The sequence below is a fragment of the Giraffa tippelskirchi genome, chromosome 8 (genome assembly GCF_054371585.1).
Source record: "Giraffa tippelskirchi isolate mGirTip1 chromosome 8, T2T-mGirTip1v1.2.pri, whole genome shotgun sequence".
NCBI lineage: Eukaryota > Metazoa > Chordata > Mammalia > Artiodactyla > Giraffidae > Giraffa > Giraffa tippelskirchi.
The window spans coordinates 5,345,788-5,364,486 of NC_137282.1; the positions used below are offsets into that span (position 1 = coordinate 5,345,788).

General features: G+C 41.7%; 1 protein-coding gene across 18 annotated transcripts in view; it reads right to left on the reverse strand.

The window, feature by feature from the left end:
* Positions 1 to 493: 493 nt before the first annotated feature.
* The window catches only part of NGLY1 (N-glycanase 1), a 57,214-nt gene continuing 39,008 nt past the window's right edge, over positions 494 to 18,699 (reverse strand). For 16 of the 18 annotated variants that reach the window (XM_081521040.1, XM_081521038.1, XM_081521041.1 and 13 more), the window contains 7 exons: positions 17,149 to 17,270; positions 15,853 to 15,998; positions 14,079 to 14,189; positions 12,279 to 12,443; positions 7,582 to 7,767; positions 1,792 to 1,969; positions 494 to 1,418 (listed from right to left, as the gene is read on the reverse strand). In XM_081521040.1, coding sequence (XP_081377166.1) covers positions 1,243 to 1,418; positions 1,792 to 1,969; positions 7,582 to 7,767; positions 12,279 to 12,443; positions 14,079 to 14,189; positions 15,853 to 15,998; positions 17,149 to 17,270 — 1,084 coding nt within the window. In that variant the 3' untranslated portion in view covers positions 494 to 1,242. The remainder of the gene's footprint in view (positions 1,419 to 1,791; positions 1,970 to 7,581; positions 7,768 to 12,278; positions 12,444 to 14,078; positions 14,190 to 15,852; positions 15,999 to 17,148; positions 17,271 to 18,699) is intronic. The other 2 variants (XM_081521051.1, XM_081521056.1) reach the window with 2 other exon arrangements.

An 18,699-nucleotide genomic window follows, 5' to 3' on the forward strand; every position in this document is an offset into this window, starting at 1 on the left:
TATTTGGCCACTCCAGAATCTGAGATTAACTTCAGAGTTTGAGAATTCCAGAAAAATTTCTAATATTCAAGACATATTATAAATTTAGAGGTACAAGCTACTTTTCTTTTAAATGTAAGTTTTCAGCAAGAAAGTGATCCTCAACAGGGTTTCACTACAATTAAAAAGAAAGTATAATACCATTGTTTCAGAATTTTAGTAGGTATTTTACAATTCTTATAAACACGTTACTGGGCTACACAGGGTGAGAAAGTCTGAGAATGTACTCTTCTGGCCAGGAGAGCTGGGCACCCACTCTGCAGACTGTCATCACAGGTCTCTGGGGGTTGGGGCTGCAGGAGTCATCTTTCTCACCACCCCCACACGGCGCCCTCACAGCGTTCTTGCACAGGAACACTTCATACGTGTTCACTAAGTTTAACTGGAGAAGTTACACCAAACATGCATGAAAACTCTTGTACATTGTATGGATACTGAAAAATACAGTTACATGTTTCAAAGTCAAGAAAAAACATTTTATTCAATGAGGTAGATAAAAAAACTCAAAAAAATAAACTCAACAGTAAAGCATTTTCAGAAGTGTCCACATACCATGGATTTATAATGTATCTTTGAATTTATGCAATGTTGTTTTCCTAATTCTTGTCTATTCAAGTGGTTTTCAATGTTTAGCATATTTAAGATTTTTATTTAGCCAAAGTAACCACTAAAAAGATGTAACGCAAAATAATTTATTTTATTTCTTAAATGCCTACATATTTACAATCATAAAAATTTTCATGCATTATAACATGAGATACATGTTCACATTTATTAAAAACTTAAAATCTTAGGAAATCTATTTCTGCTACTTGTGGAAAAATTAAAGGCTGATCAGAAACTGTCAAATTACTATTATTAGCTGAAGATTTCATCATAATCCCGAATAGCATTTAGTCATGAATACCTTCACTTTACTTTTAAAGCCACAATTACAATTTTTAAGTTAAATTCTCATAGTGGGGCAGTAAGATTTCACTCCAAATCAGAGTCACATATGGAAGGGAGCTTTTAATTCGAAGTTTCATTATGGTCCATGGTATAAAGATACACTTTCATGAGGGTTACATGATGGACAGCCAACAGGGAAACGCGCTACTAGAGGGGAGCAGACTGCCAACCAAGCAGGCATGGCCCCAACAGACGACTTTAGAACAAGCCATGTCCTCGAGTACTGCCAGCTTCTCTGTAACGTTCACCTTCTCAAAGGTCACTGAATTTTATGATGATCTCCAAACAATTTTCTTCATGGTCGTTTAAGCTTTGTCTAAACAGCTGGGTGTGTTGCCAAGCAACAACACCGTCTCCTCTGCTTAATTCTGCTTCCAGAATAACTTCAGTGGCCCCAGAAAAGTCGTGATAGGAGCGAAGAGTTTTATCTATTGGAGGAAAATTAAGACTTTGCTTTTGATAAGAACACAGAGATAGCTTTGAATGCATTTTATATAACTACCTTAGAGGTAAAAATCAACTCTTAAAAAAATTAATACGAATTATTCTTTATGGAGGAAATCTGTCCTCTGAAAAAGAAATGATTTTTCTCCTTTCATTTGTGCTTTACAATAAGAAACATAAGCCCTTTTATTATGAGGTTAAACTACAGGTTTTAACTGAAACTTTTTTTTTTACTATAATAGTATGAATAACTCCACCAGGGTAAGAAAAACCCTTAACTACAATTCAAATAAGTACAATTACTCTTCAGAGCATTAAGCACACCCTTCATGATTAATTCTCCAGTCAGATGCTTACCGCCCGTCAGTTCTGCTTGTGCTGTATCAGATCTCAGCTTCCACTGTACTGCTCCGGTCTCAAAGGTCTGACTACTTGTCCGAATGGAAATACTATCTACTTTTAGGCCAACTGACCCACATTCAAACTTCCAGGAAATGTAAGCGCAAGATGATCCTTCCTTGCGGGCTAAATACACCTGTAAAGAGGGAGGGAAAAAAGGGACTGTCAGAAATAATCAAACAGTGTAAGAGCACAGATCGTCAGAGTCTGTCACAGGTACTATGAACAACTGGTTACTAAAAACCTCATTTTTCCCCACTGCAAAGATTTTTACTGCTAACAATTTTTCATGTTACTACCATCTCTTGCTAGGGATGGAAGATACTATTTGAATGATAGGTGTGTCAATTAGTACAGCCCTAAGGCTGCCCACTAACCAAATTTTGGTGATTAATATTCTCTTTTAAGTGATTAAGTCCAGCCATTTAAAATGAACTCTATGATGAATCTGGATGAAAATGAAGAATCCTCTTAAATGCAATTATTCCTTAATTTATCTTCTTTTCTAAGCCTGGGTTTTCAGATAAGCCTTCCTAGAATGAGATGGGCCACACCCTATAAACCAAGAAATACCGCGGTCACTGCTAAAGTCATGGTCTGGTTAGAAAGGTCACGTCCACGCTCCTCTCGTGCCTCTCTGAACAGTTCGCTCCCCAGGCCTCCACCATCAGCGCCCTGACCAACATCCCAGTGGAAGCGCCCAGGCTCACTGAAGCCTCTAGTCCATCTGCTCTCCCAGGTTCATCTACACTCTGCAAATGCTGATACGAAAACGGATATCCACTCACCCCAGCTCAACCCCCTGAGAATCTGACTCTTTCATCATTTATGCCCAGTGTCCAAACTCCCCACACAACAATCTGGGCATTATAAGTCTTGGGGGGAAACAAAAACAAAAATCTCTTTCCTCAATTATATGGCACTTGTCAACATGGTCATGACTTTATTCTCATTTTTCTGCAACTGCCTAATTATCGCTTTTAAAATCCCACTTCCTTCATTTCGCTGGCATGGTCTAGAACTCACAGCAAGGGCCTGCCTCTCACATCATGTCCAAACTCTTGGCTTTCATGGTCCTCCAGAGTTTCATCCCGCCTTGAACTGCCAATACTCTGTGACCCAAGTATAACTATTTCATTTCAGATGTACTTGTATTATGTGACTTAACCAAATCACAAACTCTCTGGGGCACAAGTTCTGGATTTACAGGGTTTAATAAACAGCGTTTATTTGTACCGGAAACCTGCATGCACACACACTCTTTCAGAAACATCTCATCTACTTCCCAGGGGCAAACAGCTGGAAGGACCACAAGAAACACACCTGCCATCCAATTCCGTACTATTCCAGTTTTCAGTCATCAAGTAAGAAGTCAATCACTGCCAGCATGCTATCGATATTTCATTCTATTGGGTGACCTATAGTTAGTTTTCTTCCAGGTTAAATGTGTCAGCTAATTTGAGTTTTCAGAATCAGCAAGCTGGTGATAATCAAATCATTAAACAATCCGTCTCCAAGGAAAACGACTTAAACTCCTGAGACCAGAAACACACACCCGCCTACTGCTGTTCTGCACAGCAGACCCGGGCAGGGGCACTGCCGCCTGCCCGACTCCAGGACCTCGGCCCGCGGGTGGCCACGGCACCCTCCCTGCAGCTGTCTGCACGGGGAACTGGGCCCAGGGCGGCACCTGTGCTCCTGGGGGCCAGAGGGTTCACCTCTGCTGAATGACTGGGCCTCTATGGGTTATCCATGATTTAACTACTCCTCCAAAGCAGAGATTAGTAAAGGGGGTCATCTGAAAAATACAAGCCAAACAGAGGGGTTACTAGAAGAAAGGTGGTGGAAAGAAATGAAAAGACTGGGGGAAAGCGATCTTACTTCTGTGTGTCCTCTACGTCCTGCGTGTTTTCAGAGCTAGCTTCAAATGCCCCCCGTAAAAGTGTAGGCATATAAAACAGGATAGGCTGAAGTCAGATTAACCTCAAATTATGAGGTGCCTCCAAGACCTGCCTTCATTGTAGCAGGTGGGTCTGGGCCAGAACTGTTTTAATTGTCACAAAAGGTTTCTGATATCTATTGAACCTGTCTGAGAATTGCTTTTTCTAAGACTCACATTTTTCAGTTCTAAAGGCATCAGTTTTTAATGACTCTAAAAAGTTAAAAGATAAGACGGAATTCATCACTGAATTCTTAAATGCTTAAATAAACCTTTAAACACACTGTTATCCCTTAGGTTAAAGGAAGAGCACGTGGAGATAAAACAGGTCCTATTTCTATTGAAAATTCATGTCATCTTTTTTGCACAATATATTCTATCTGTAGCATTTTATCCAACTTATTTAACTCAGCATTTTTAGAGGCGGCAGGATGTTAATATATACAGTATACTCAGTTTGGCAATTTGAAACCAAAACAACAGGATTTACATAAACCTCCAATTGTGGATCTATCTATGTGTAAAACCAACAGAACTAATAATTATAATTTATTTAGAAGAAAAAATACTTCATAACCTCTTAGTCAACTATTTGCTCTAAAGGGGAAAAAAGCATTTTTGTAACTGCTGCCTGTTGCAAACTCCTATCTGTGCGCTGGCCTTTTAAACTCACAGGTGAGGCCCCTGGCCCTGCTCTGGCACCTGTGAGGACCGCCTGCGAAGAGCGGTGAGATGGACAGCGTAAGGCCAGGCCGTGCTGCTCATGAGGCACCCTGATGGAACCAGTCCTGCGGGCTGTGGCCATGACCACTGCTTTCAGGACTGAGAACAACGTGCGTCAGCTTCCTTCCGTATCTCCCATTCTTGTGAAGACCTTCATGGAACCATTTTCTGATGACTACACGCCAGGCTGGTCAGCCCGCTGCTCCGGTTTCCTGGAGGTCTGGTGTGTACTGCTCTTGTCTGAAGTGGTTCTCTAGCATGCTCTTAAAAATCAGCATTCTGCTGAGGCTGCTGAATGAGCTCTAATTGAGTTCACCGTGCAGTCATGCCTGCATCTCCAGCAGAGCAGCTGTATTTCAAGTCTTCCTCCAATGCTAGTACATTGCCCTTACTTGGGAATCTTATTTCTGGTTATTCCGTTTTCTCGCTGAGGTCCTTCATGAACACTGTCAGTTCCCACTGTCTAGTCCACGCTGCCCGTGCTTCCATTCGCAGCCTCTGGATGGCCAGTGTGACGATGGTCCTCCCTTGCCTGAACGCCTGCATGGTTTCCTACTGCATAAGTGCAAGGTCACCCAAGCCCCTGGGGCCTGACCCATTCACCCCTCCAGCCTTACTTCCCCATATTCCGGACGACTCCCTCTCCTCTGAACCTGCCAGCTGTTTCTCAGGTTGGTGCGTTTGCATACAGTGTTTCTCACATCGCACTCTGAGAGGCTCCTCTGCCGCCTCCAGGGCCCGCGCAGACCCCTCCTCCCCTGCAAGGCCCTCCGGGACCCGGCGGCTCCTCCGTCCCATGCAGCGCTTCCCTCACTCGACTTGGCAGCCGCTTCCACGTGTCTTCCTCTGGCACAAGCGGACCCTCGCTTCAGGTCTGCCTCGAAATTCACCACTAGATCCTAAATGCTGAGCACAGTGTCTGATTCTGAATGACTGCATCAATTCCTGACATCATGTCATGCATCAAAAAGCGCTAACATGACTCTAGTGGCAAAGAGAATAAAACCGTTGAAAAATACAGAGCATCTAAGAACATTTAAAAAGTGCCCTTAAAAAGTGAACTCTTCAGTAAACTCTTTAGCTTTTTATGTTCCTTTCAAATCCAGACATCACTGAACGGTGTATTTGTAAGCAGTAAAATCCAGCGAGTCTCTGTGCTCCTGGGAGAGGGTAAGGTCTTTTCTCAACACCCACAGACAGGCTGCATGTGCCCCGCCGTGGCCCCCGCGAGGAGACTGCTAGGAAGGGTGTGGGGGGAGGCGGGGCCTGTGTCTGGTGCAGCTAGAGAATCCCTAATGGGGAACCTAGGACGGAGTGAAAGTACGGGTGCAGGTGGAAACCCACGCTTTTAATGGCCATGTATTACTTCTGAGTTACCAGTTCCTACAAGTACAGTTACAATTCTAGCATTTTTCTTCATTTATAGCTGGAAATGTATCCATTCAGCTTTAAAAAAAAAAACAAACAAAACAGGGCTCCTTGCAAAAGTATATGAAGGCATACAGTGAAGTAGGCGTGTCTGCATGTAATGGCCTTCACATCTCATTTACCTTACTCAGAAGCTTTCTCACACAACACACCCGCCCCGGCCGTGATGATCCACTCAGAGGCCGAGAAGCGCCTGCCGCTCCTGTCTAACCGCACCGGTCTCCTTTCAGCAGCAGGCTCGGGTGCCGCCCGCTCCACAGAGCTCTCTCTGCCCGGCTCCCGCAACCAGGGCGTGTCTCCCTCCGGGAGTTTCCATGCCAGTGAGCTCACGGCTGTGCGGGCACAGCGGGCGCTCAGCCCTCACGTGCAGGTGGACAATCGCGGGTCAGGACCGAGAGCCTGCCGCAGACCACCTCTGCTCCCCGCACAGTGGTTCCTCCCACGTGCTGGGCTCGGGGCGGGAGCCAGCACAGACAAGCCCTTGGTAAGAGCCATGTCTGTCCCTTCCTGCTTTCTGTTCAGAGCAATCCTGCAACTGAGGAGCGTCTTCTAGAAGGAGTCCATCCTTGCTCATCAACTAGACAGTCAATTACAGATACCCACGTCTTGAAACTTTAAATCTTATCTTGTTTTATCCCTATGTCCTTCTCTAACTAGAGAAGTAAATTACTACATCCACAATCTCAATAAGCCTATAAATCATTTTTAGCTTATTATAAAAAGATGGTCAAAATGCACACCAAGGTAAGTTTAGGAGACAAACCTGTGGGGAAAAAGAGAAGCAAGCAGGGACCTATCGGTGTGCACCCTGTGCACGCTGGGGAATGCCTAGCACAACGATATGCACGGTGCAGATGCTCAGAAACACCAGCAGCTGCTCATCTGCGACTCTCCCGCTGCCTCCACTCGAGTGTCTCACAAGTGAACAACTTCACACGCCTTGCTTGGCAAGTTAAAGAGGCCCATAAGCTCGTTTACTCCCATGAAATCGATCTAGTAACAGGGTCAGATCTAGCGAGGGCATGTGAGTAGCTCTGCACTTATTTTTGGTGAGTTTTTCTAACGCAGAGGGTAGTTTAAAAGCAAAGCCTCTTACTTATTACAGATAACATGTGACAACAATGTACAAGTTGGTATAATGAACTACCCACAGTCCCAGCATCCGTTTCTTCTGTTATTTTAGAGGAAACAGAGAAGAAATAAACCAATCTTGTTGCTCAACCAGCCACAGTCCCTTGAAATGGAAGCATGTCGAATGGTTAGCTCTTGGGACTCTGAACTAAATGTTATGGTATCTAGTAGCTTGCTTTTTAGCAGGCAATCAATACATATCCACAAAGGAAATGGGTAATAATATACTCCATATATGCATGCAAAAACTAGTTACATGAGTTGCTCATACACTTGATTTTTTTTCCCCATGAAAGAATTAAATTTGGCCTCTTTGATGAAAATGGATACTTTCTTGATACAAACACACAAATTTCTAATGGACTTTTCATTAAACATTGGGAGCACGATCTTCTTTTACAAGTTTAAGGATAACTAAATGTAATTCTCATATCAGTTTTTACATTAAGACCAGGTGAAAAATGAAGCCAATCTCTATTTGTTTAAAGAATGACTAAGATTTTAAACAGTTTCATGTATTACGTTACCATGTTCCAGTCTGTTTCAACTTTTCTGAATATGGATTCCATTCTCCACACACCATTCTCCCATCCAGAAATGGTTTGGTTATTACTCGAAACTCGGACATAATAATTTTTTACAATATTATAGCAAAGGTGGAGCTGTTTAGAAATCTTCTCATTTTCAGAGGGGATGAACAGGGTTTCTTTACTCTTGGAAAAAAAAAGAAGAATTAGTTTTTCAACATAACAGAAAACAGGTGCACAGAAAGGCACTGCCATGGAGAGGGGCTAAGCGACCCCTTCAGTGGGACACTGTAGTGGCGCCATTGGGACATTCGGAAATTCTCTTACAGGTTAAACATGATCAGGGTGGCGCTGACATAGCAACAGACATTACACTAAGCAGAAAACAAGAAACATAAACTGCAGCTGTGACTTACAGTCTGGGGACTGTGCGTCAACATGAATTCACCACCACCACCACCACCACCACCTTTGAACTGGACACAGCAGTCGTCTCCTACAGCTGAGTCCTAGCTTTCAACTCAACCTCTGCACACAGATCAAAACGACTGCTAAGGACCTGCAGGCGCCTGCAGGTCAGGTCAGTCCTTCCTGGGGGTGGGGATGGGGAGGCTGCCCTCTGCACGGCAGCCTGTGTGGCAGCCTCCCTGGTCTCACCCACGAGAGGCCAGTGGGGCCACCCCTCCCAGTTCTAACACTGGAAATGTCCCCAGACACCGCCGAATGTCTCCTGGAAGGCAACATCACCCACTGCTGAGAACCACTGCTCTAGTCTGTATCAACGTCTTGCTTTAACTAATCAATCAAGATAGTACGTAATGCTTCTTTTTGGTTAAACACTGGGTACCAGGTATTAACCAATGTGAAAACTTCAAATGTACAAGCATTAATAAGTAGAATATAAAATATCTTAGAAACAGAAAGTATTAACAAATGTATAAATAAGAAGATAATTCCCTAGAACCTGTGATTATTACTGCCACAAGGATAAGGTAAAAAATAAAAGCAGTTTATTATCTTTAGAAGGTGATTTTCTGAATATTAATTAGTATGCTGCTAAGTCACTTCAGTCGTGTCCGACTCTGTGCAATCCCACAGATGGCAGCCCACCAGGCTCCGCCATCCCTGGGATTCTCCAGGCAAGAACACTGGAGTGGGTTGCCATGTCCTTCTCCAATGCATGGAAGTGAAAAGTGAAAGTGAAGTCGCTCAGTCGTGTATGACTCTTAGCGACCCCATGGACTGCAGCCTACCAGGCTCCTCTGTCCATGGGATTTTCCAGGCAAGAGTACTGGAGTGGGTTGCCATGGCCTTCTCCAATTAATTAGTATACTATACTTTAAAACAAGCAGGTAACAATACTTCCCCATTCTCTTCTTTATCAAAGATATTTCAGAGTACTGCCATAAACCAGATGCAATTCAAATTTTTAAGTAGCATTATCTACTATTTTACCAAAGGATAATTAATTACAAAGGGAAAAGAAAAATATATATGTTACTGAATATATCATTTATAACGTTAATATTTCATAAATGCTTTAAAATTTAAGGTTAAGACAAAACTTTTTCTGAAAACATCACTAATGTTTCCTTCTTTGTCCAGTTGATTTCAAGATATATGGGTTCCCTAATTTTTTAGGATTGACTTTTAAAATAAACATCTATTTCTAAAGAGAAAAATGACTTTTAAAACTTCACAGCTCTAAAATGATCTCCATAATTGAGAAATTTTAAAATTTCTCAAAAGGGAAAACAATCTAGGGATACAGCCCAATTCCTATTTTTAAAGTTTAATTAACTTATATGCCATGCAAGAGGAAGCACACTCATCCATGAAAAGAAAAAGAAATGAAGACCTAAATACCCATATTTTAAACTGAACACAGCTGTGAATGACACTGGCTCTTCTCAAACTGGCTTCATTTAGATGTCTACTTGTAATGTGCACTGCGTCAGCAGTGATTGGAGTTATCTGCTGAATTCAGATCATTATTCTATGGCTGAACCACCACTTCTAACTGCCTGCTAAATATGATGAGATAAATTTAAAAGTAAACAATGTTGACTAGGGATAATTCACCACTCCTTCTTTATTAGAGAAATGAGGTGTAATAATGGCAAATTTGGAAAAAGTAGATTTAAAACTTTGTTTGGTTATTTTCGTTTCAAACATTTTTCATTACTTATCTTCTTAGGCATTTATAATAAATGCTTTCTAGTGAGTCAACTTTAAGCTCCTTAAAGGCAAAGAACTTTCTTAATGTCCATTACAGAGCACACTGCTTTCAGCTAGCCTCTAACTCCAGGAATTATATTACCATTGCTCATCACTTAATTTTGAGAGATTAACTGATAATATTTTCAGAAAGTCTGACTATGTAACAGTACTCACACCAACAACAATTTCTAGCCAAAACTAGATGTGGTCGAGAATGTAATAAGAAATGAACACTTTCACTAGCGGAATGACCCAGATTTCTATTACGTTCCCCACTGTACTTAAAAAAGTTTTCACAGCACTGAACAGGACTTCACAAAAGATGATATCTGAAAGTTTAAAGACAGACATTCAATGTCATTATTCAGCATCAAAATGCAAATTTTAAAACGGGGAAAAAAATAGATATTTATGTAAAACTGAATCACTCTGTTGTAAACCTGAAACCAACAAAACACTGTAAATCAACTAAACTTCGATAAAAAATAAATGATAAAAGTCAAAGTACAGGGTTTCCCTTGTGGTCCAGTGGTTAAGAATCCACCTTGTAATGCAGGGGACACTGGTTCCATCCTTGATCCGGGAAGATCCCATATGCTGCGGGACAACTAAGCCCGTGCACCCCCAGCACTGAAGCCTGCGAGCCCCGAGCCTGTGCTCCGCAGCCGGAGAAGACACCGCGGCAAGGAGCCGCACAGCGCAGCTACAGAGCAGCTCCCGCTCGGCACAGCCAGAGAAAGCCCAGGCACAGCAACGGAGAGCACAGTCAGAAACAGAAAATTAAAGAACAGAAAACCACCACAGTACCCAGAGAAAATTAATTTCCTATGGAAAAAAATCACAGTATACTACTATATGCCACTAAAAATGCTAACATGAAAAAGACAGGGAACCACAGGTAAAGACGTAGAAAAATCCCACTTCTTGCTGGGCAGAGTGTGAAGCGGTTTGGAAGCTGCCCGTCCTCACACCTGACCTGACTCTTCTGCCCCCGGGGATGCACCCACCTGAACCGTACAATACACTCACTGCAGACCCGTCTGCATGTGTTCACAGCAGCAACACTTAAAAGAAACTGAAGAGTAGCTGATCTACAACACTGCATTAATTTCAGCTGTATGGCAAAGTGGTTCAGTTTTACACACAGAGAGCTTCCCAGGGGGCTCAGTGGGTAAACAATCTGCCTGCAATACAGGAGACACAGAAGATGCAGGTTGATCCCTGGGTGGGTAAGATCCCCTGGAGGAGGGCATGGGAACCCACTCCAGTATTCTTGCCTGGAGAATCCCACGGACAGAGGAGCCTGGTGCACTACAGTCCATGGGGTCACACAGAGTCAGCTGTGACTGAGCACAACATATACACAAACACAGACAGACATCTATTTTCAGATTACTTTCCATTATAGATTATTACAAAATACTGAGTAGAGGTCTCTGTGCTAGACAGCAGATCTTTGTTGTTTATTTGTTTTATGTACGGTCGTGTGCATCTCTCAGTCTCACACTAACTTATACCCCCACCCCTTTCCCCTTTGAGCAATCAGAAGGTTGTTTTCTATGTCTGCAAAATATGTTTCTATTTTGTAAATAGATTCATTTGTATTATTTTTCAGATACCACATATAAGTGATATCATATAGTATCTGTCTCTGACTTACTTAGTATGATAATCTGTACATCCATCCATTGTTGCTGCAAATGGCACTATTTCATTATTTTTTAATGGCTGAATACTATTCCATTGTATAAATACAACACAACTTCTTTATCCATTCATCTGTTGATGGAAACTTAGGCCGCTTTCACATCTTGTGTATTATTGTAAACAGCACAGTAACACAATTTTAAACCAAAATTGAGAAACAAGCTAAATACCCTATAGTGACGTGGATAAATTATATTCACACAGTGGAATATTATACAACAATGAGAATAAATGTACTATAAATATGCAGCAACAACTATGAATCTCACTAAATAATGTTAAGATAAAAAAACTGTAGACAAAAGAGTTCATCCTGTATGATTCCATTTACATAAAGCAGAATAACAGGCAAAACTAGTCCATGATGTTAGGAACTAGGATAACGGTGACTCTTAGGGGTGAAAGGCAGTGACTGGTCGTCTACTTCTTATTCTGGTTATCGGTTACCTGGGGAACCAGTTTGTGAAAATCTTGTTAGGTTGTGCACTTATAATTCATGAATTTTCATGTACTTCAGTAAAAGTTATAACTGCACTAGAAATTTACATAAAGTAACAATAGAAAAGTCCCGCTTTAACTGCTTTGCTAACTCCTGTATGCAGTTATACCATGTCAGTCCACTACTGGCTCTCCTCAAATGTTTACACTTTGTAATAATTACTCTGCAAAGTTCATTGAAAGGTAGTGGTCAGCGGGTTTTTTGCATGAAAAGGGCACAGGACAGGAAGTGGGAAAATGAAGAGGTTATTGGGCTGCAATGAAGCAAATACCTCTGGACCCGCTTCACCTCGGGCGACTCTCCAGGCCAAGGACCCAGATGTCCTTCCTCCAAGTTCTCCAGGCTTAGGGCTTTTGGGAGATATGAATTCAACAAGTTCCACAATGATCCTCTGGAGAAGTTCCTTCTTTCTGTTTTCTGACAAAGATACTTGCCGCTGTAATTCAGGTTAAAAAAAAAAAAAGTCATTAAAGATTAAGGGAATGCAGGGGTCCATCTGTAAGCATGACTATAATTAAGATATTTGTATTTTAACAATGTCCAACTAACCAACTTTATCTTCATACGTGTAATTATTTGGAAAATAAAAACGACACTGTGGAAACTTAAAACGATTTTGTAACTTCATGTTGAGAAATCGTCTAACACCCGCATCCAATCTTCCACGCCCTCTGCGTATGTGTGCCTCTGTGTGCACTCAGTCATGTCCGACTCTTTGTGACTTCACAGACTGTAGCCCCCAGGATCCTCTGTCCAGAGGATTTCCTAGGCAACAACACTAGAGTGGGGTGCCATTTCCTGCCCCAGGGGATCTTTCTGATCCAGGGATCGAGCCCATGGTCTTGCATCTCCTGCACCGGCAGGTGGATTCTTTACCACTGAGCCACCTGGGAAGCCCTTCCATGTCCTTTATTGGCCCAGATTTTAAACGGAGGCAGAAGGTTCTGTTTCTGAGTAAGACCAGCTGTCCTGCTGAGAAGATCAAGTAAGTAGGGGACCACACCCTCACGCCACACCTGTTTGAATGCAACAGAAAGCTACCACGGTGGCCCAAGGGAAGAAACAAAGTGAGGCGAACTGAACTCCCTGCCAGGCACCTGCCACCTACCAAGCGGCACGGGGAGCCAAGCTCCCAGCAGGTAGGTGCGCCGAGATGCTGGGCACGGACGCAGCAGCCCCGCCAGTGCCGGGCAGTCGGTCCCTGGAGTCCAGGCCCTGCCCAGGCTCTAGCAAACACTCCGGGGTTTCAGCTGAGGCACTCGGAAAGGCTGCATACTAGAGGTATGGCGGAAGTCCAAGTAGGAGGAGACTCACCTTGGATCTCAACCACTGTAAGGTGATCTGCCCTGTTCTAACTGCCTGCCAGATGCAAATTTAGTTGTTCTTTAAATATGAAAAATATTAATAATACACATATATATAGTGAAAAAAATTTCAGTACACAAAAGGAGTATAAAATCAAAGCTGAGACTTCCCTCCTGGGCCCCCAGTTCTCATTCTCAGAAACAAGCACAGTTAACAATTTCCTGTGCCTTCTTTCAGAAATTTCTACATGTGGATACGTGTAAGAAAAACTGCATGTAATAATATTCAAGTGACACTCAGAAACATAAGGCTATATATAGATATATGTATTTTTTTTAAACAGGAGGATTGGTAAAGACTTTTACCTATTTGGTCGCACCTGGCAGCACGTGGGCTCTCAGCGCCCTGACCAGGGAACATGGGCCTCGAGGCCGTGCCCTCTGCATTAGCAGAGTCTTCAACCACTGGACCTCCAGGGACGTCCAAGGCAAAATATTTTTTATGTCAAGTATTACATATATTGAATTGATTTTTTTTTTTCCACTTTGAGATGTGACAATTTAAGGCAAAAAAAAAAAAAAAAACACCCACCCACAACATTTAAAATGAGTCCTCAAAATTTTTAATGAAAAAAGACGTTTAACATATTTAAATATTTTTGTTAGCATACTACTTAAAGAACTGCAATGGGTTAAGAATTGGCTATTCTTAATTATATAAAAAATTTCAAATGTCCTCTCAAAAGTGACAAACACCCATCACATACTTGCTTATTAAGTCCATTAATAGTTTCTCGAAGTAATTCCTCTTTAATTTCCGTTCTTCTAGAGATTACCTCTTCATGTTTACAAGAATATCGCCAAGTGACATCAACCACCTAGAATTACAAGACACAAATATTTAACAAGATTACAACCATCAATATTGATTTACTAAACACCTAGAATGCACGTAATTCTTAAATAGAAATTTTTAAATGCTAATCTTTTCATTAAAATTTTTAAATCTGTAGAAAAAAATCAAATATGCTTTTTATTCATATTCTAACCAGTACACATCCAAGGAAGACTGTGATTAGGAGATAAAATTTTCCCAACAATTAGCTATCAGAATTTATCTACAAAGCTGATCTGATAAAATTCAAAAAATAAAAACTCCATTTTACTATACTGAATATCTAAATGATAAATATATATATAAACATTATAGAACTGTTTCTTGGCAAAGGTGCAAAGATAATTCAGTAGACAAAATAATTTTTTTCAACAAATGGTGCTAGAACATTCATTATCCATATGCAAAATAATGCATTTCAATTCACACCTTGGACTATACACAAAAGTTAACCCAAAATGGGTCACAGACACAAATGTAAAACTAAAAGCATAAAACTTCTAGAAGAAAACTTAGGAGAAAATCCTTGTGGCTTGGGATAGGCAAACATCTCTTACACATAATATCAAAAAGCAAGATCCACAAAAGAACAAATCGATAAAGTGAACTTTATCGACTTCTTCTCTTCAAAAATCATTAATAGAATTAAAAAGACAAGCCAGAAAGGGAGAAAATCTTTGCAAAGCACATATTTGAGAAAGGACTTGTATTCAGAATATATGAAAAACTCTCAAAACCCAAGAATAAGAAAATGAACAACCCAATTTTTTTTTAAAAAAAAAAAGGGCAAAGAGGAGAAATGAATGACAAACAAGTCCATAAAAAGCTGCTCAGTATTCGTCCTTGAGGAAATGAAAATGAAATCACTGAACATCTATTAAAAGGGCCAACAAGAAAAAGTCAGACCATACTGCTAGCAAGAGTATGGAGAAACTGGGAATTCTCACATAGTACTGGTGAGAATATAAAACGGCACCACTGCTTTGGAAAATAGTTGAGCTAACTTCTTAAAAAGTTAAAGTCCCCTACCATGTGATTCAGTCATTCCGCTTGTAAGCATTTATCAAAGAGAAAAGAAAGCTATGCTCATTCAAAGACTTGTGCCTTTATAATGTCATATAAAGACAATAGCGGCTGCACTGGAAATAGTAAAAAAACTGGAAGAAACCCAAATGTCCATCAACAGGCAAATGGATAAGCAAAAGCATGGTACATTCACACAGTGGAATACTGCCCAGCAATGAAAAGAATAAACTACTGATGCATGAAACACACAGAAGAATCTCAAGACAGTTACGATAAGATAAAAGCGCCCTCCCCATCAAAAGAGTAAATACGATTCCACTTATGCACAACTCCAGAAATGCAGATTAACCTATGGCCTCAGAAAGTAGCTGTGGGAGGTTGCAGGGAGAGGGGCAAGGACGAGGGAAGACAAAGCAACAGGGATACTGCAGGGATGACGGGTGTGTTCACGACTCCACCGCAAATGTTGTTATCTCAGGGGCGTGGACGTAGGGCAACACTTATTAAATTGTACACTTCAAATATATGCCGCTTAGTCTATGTCAATTATACCTTTAAAAGCTGCCAAAAGAGCACAATAATTTTATTCTTAGGACGCATTTTTTTCCCCCATGTCCTACCTCGTCCTTAGAGAACGCAATGATGTAGGAGAGCTTCTTGCCCCAGCCGACCTCATAAAGCAGGGGCTTGTCACAGACGTCCTCACATGAGTCGCAGTGCAGCCAGCGCTGCTGAGACGGTGAGTACACCTCCGTCCAGACATGGTCTACACACGTGGCGGGCAGGCCAGAGGCAACGGGGAGGAAACAAAAGCTCAGTGTATAAAGCCAGAAAGACCTTCGGTAACTGTACACACACCCAAGAGGAGAACCACACAGCAACAAGCAACTCTGAACTTTGATGAGTAAGCCTAACCATTCTGTGGTATACAAGGCTCTAGAATGGTTGTTCTAATTTCTCTCTGAAATCTTGGAAGATGTCTTGGAAACTCTACTTCAACAGAGTCAGTGTTAGGTTTGAACTCTAAAAGGGCCAAACAAGCTGAACAGCGGCATCAAAAACATGGAGCTGAGACTTCCCTGGTGGCTCAGTGGTTAGGACTCCGTGCACCCACTGCAGGGGACTCGGATCCTGCATTCTGGGGGGTACATCCAATAAATAAATATTAACAAATGATCAATAAAATTTCCACTAAGCAACAATACATCATCCTTTAAAAAAAAAGTACACATAGCAATCAAGCAGCCCGTGGTACTTGGAAATTATGGTGCCCATGAGTATTAAAATGTAAAACTTAAAAAATTAAAAAAGCAAAAAACAAAAATCATGGGGCCAATATACACAGTTTGCTAATGTGAAGGAGTTAATTCCAGTTTGGAACTGTAGACCAGCAGAGATCTAACAGTGGATGTCTGGTTATTCATGGTCTCTATTTGATTGTAAAAAAAAAAAACAACAACAAAAAGCAAGTAATTATTAAGTGAAGTTTTCATTTTACCCTAAGAAAACAATAGATAGATACAAGTGAAAAAATCTAAGAACATGTAAGTGACACAAGTTATAAGTAAATAAAGACAATATAAATCTCATATGGCTTTTATTATATCTTTATTGTATATTGAGTTAAAATTACTAAATCTTTTATACTAATCTCTACAAAAATAAAGAATTTCTACAGTACATTATTGCACATGTTCTTATCCAAAGAGAAACAGCATGACTAAAAGCGGCATGGTATCTACAAATTGTTAAAGAATATTTATGATGCAAAGTACTAGCCATTAAAAAAAAAGATCCTGTGCTGCCCATAAAAAGCGTTGTTATCTCAGAGAAGGCAAGCGGAGCGTCAAACTGACAAGGCAGAAGTGTGCCCCGCAGCCTCAGCACCACGTGCTCGGGCCCCCCGCGCCACGCACCTGTGTAGTCCCAGACGTAGCGGGCTTCGAAGCCCAGGGCACGGCAGCACAGCGTAAAGCAGTTGGCCCACTCCCCGCACCGTCCACTCCTCGTCTCCAGAAGCTTCTCGGGATTATTATACCTGGTTTAAAGGGACAACAGAAAGTGCTGATCCACTATCAAAACCAAGAATTCTAAATAACTTACACTGAAAGAAAGTGTTAGTCCCTCAGTCCTGTCCAACTCTCTGTGACCCCGTGGACTGTAGCCCCCAGGCTTCCCTGTCCATGGGATTCTCCAGGGAAGAACACTGGAATGGGCAGCCATTTCCTCCTCCAGGGGACCTTCCCCATCCAGGGATTGACCTGGAGCCTCCTGAATTGCTGGCAGATTCTTTACTGTCTGAATCACCAGGGAAGCCACCTTTGTGCTAAACAGTAATATTTCTTAACTTCATATTCTTAAAGAACGATTACAGAGTCTAGAATGTGTGAGGCACTGTGCTAGAATCCTGGGTGAAAAATGACTAAACACTGGTACACAGCCTTCAGGAGCTTATGGTCCTAAGAGAGAAAAGGACAGAAGACAGATAATTTTAGTACATGGCAGAACAAGACACAAGCCACACAACAGGTCAGAATCAGTGTTATGGGACAGGGTTCAGGGAGGAGAGACCGCATCTGAACTGGGCCTTGCAGGACAGGCAGGCTTTGGACAAGCAGAGATTCTCCACGAAATCTGCTTTAAGCATGAGTGTTAGCCTAACAAGTGGTATAATTAGCTCACTGTACTTAAACAACTTTAACAAACTGCTCAATAAAGATTTGAAAGCTTAGCTGAACTCAATTTTATTAATACTTAAAACACTATTTTTCTTTCTAATGATCATTAGGATTACACTTTTATTCTTCCAATTCACTTGAAGGTGCTTGCTAATTTGGAAGTGGTTTTCTGAAATGTATTTGCCACATTCTTTAAAAAGTCACTCCAGGGACTTCCCTGATGGTCCAGTGGTCAGGGCTGGGTGTTTTCACTGCTGGGGCCCGAGTTTAATCTTTGGTCAGGGAACTAAGATCCTGCAAGCCGCACAGTGCGGACAAGAACAAAATAAGTTACTCCAGTTACAAAGTTACCATAAAGCTGAAGAACATCATATTTTGCATATTATGTTTGAGAAGGAATTTGGGGCTAAAAAAGCTACACAGGGAAAGCACCCAGCTGAGCAGAAATGTTGGCCATGAGCTCAGGTGGGAAGGAAACAGCTTCACAAATGCACTGGCTTGGCAGTGACAAGCCTGTCTTCAATCAAGCAGATGCTCTTGCTTGCTTAGCATGCGCTAAGTTAAATGAATTTGTAATTTAGGTAATGCAGTTACTGAAACAAGTGGTCTATTTACACGAGGAAGTCACAGCAGCAGAATCAGGGCGTCCTGTGCCTCCATGCCTCAACACCACCCGTGTCAAGGGAAAGGCCACTTAGTCTCTAATGAGTAGTGTCCACACTCCCAACCCTACACAGAGAACAGCCAAGACGAGCGCACGATTCACAGGGAAAAGGACAACAAGGTACC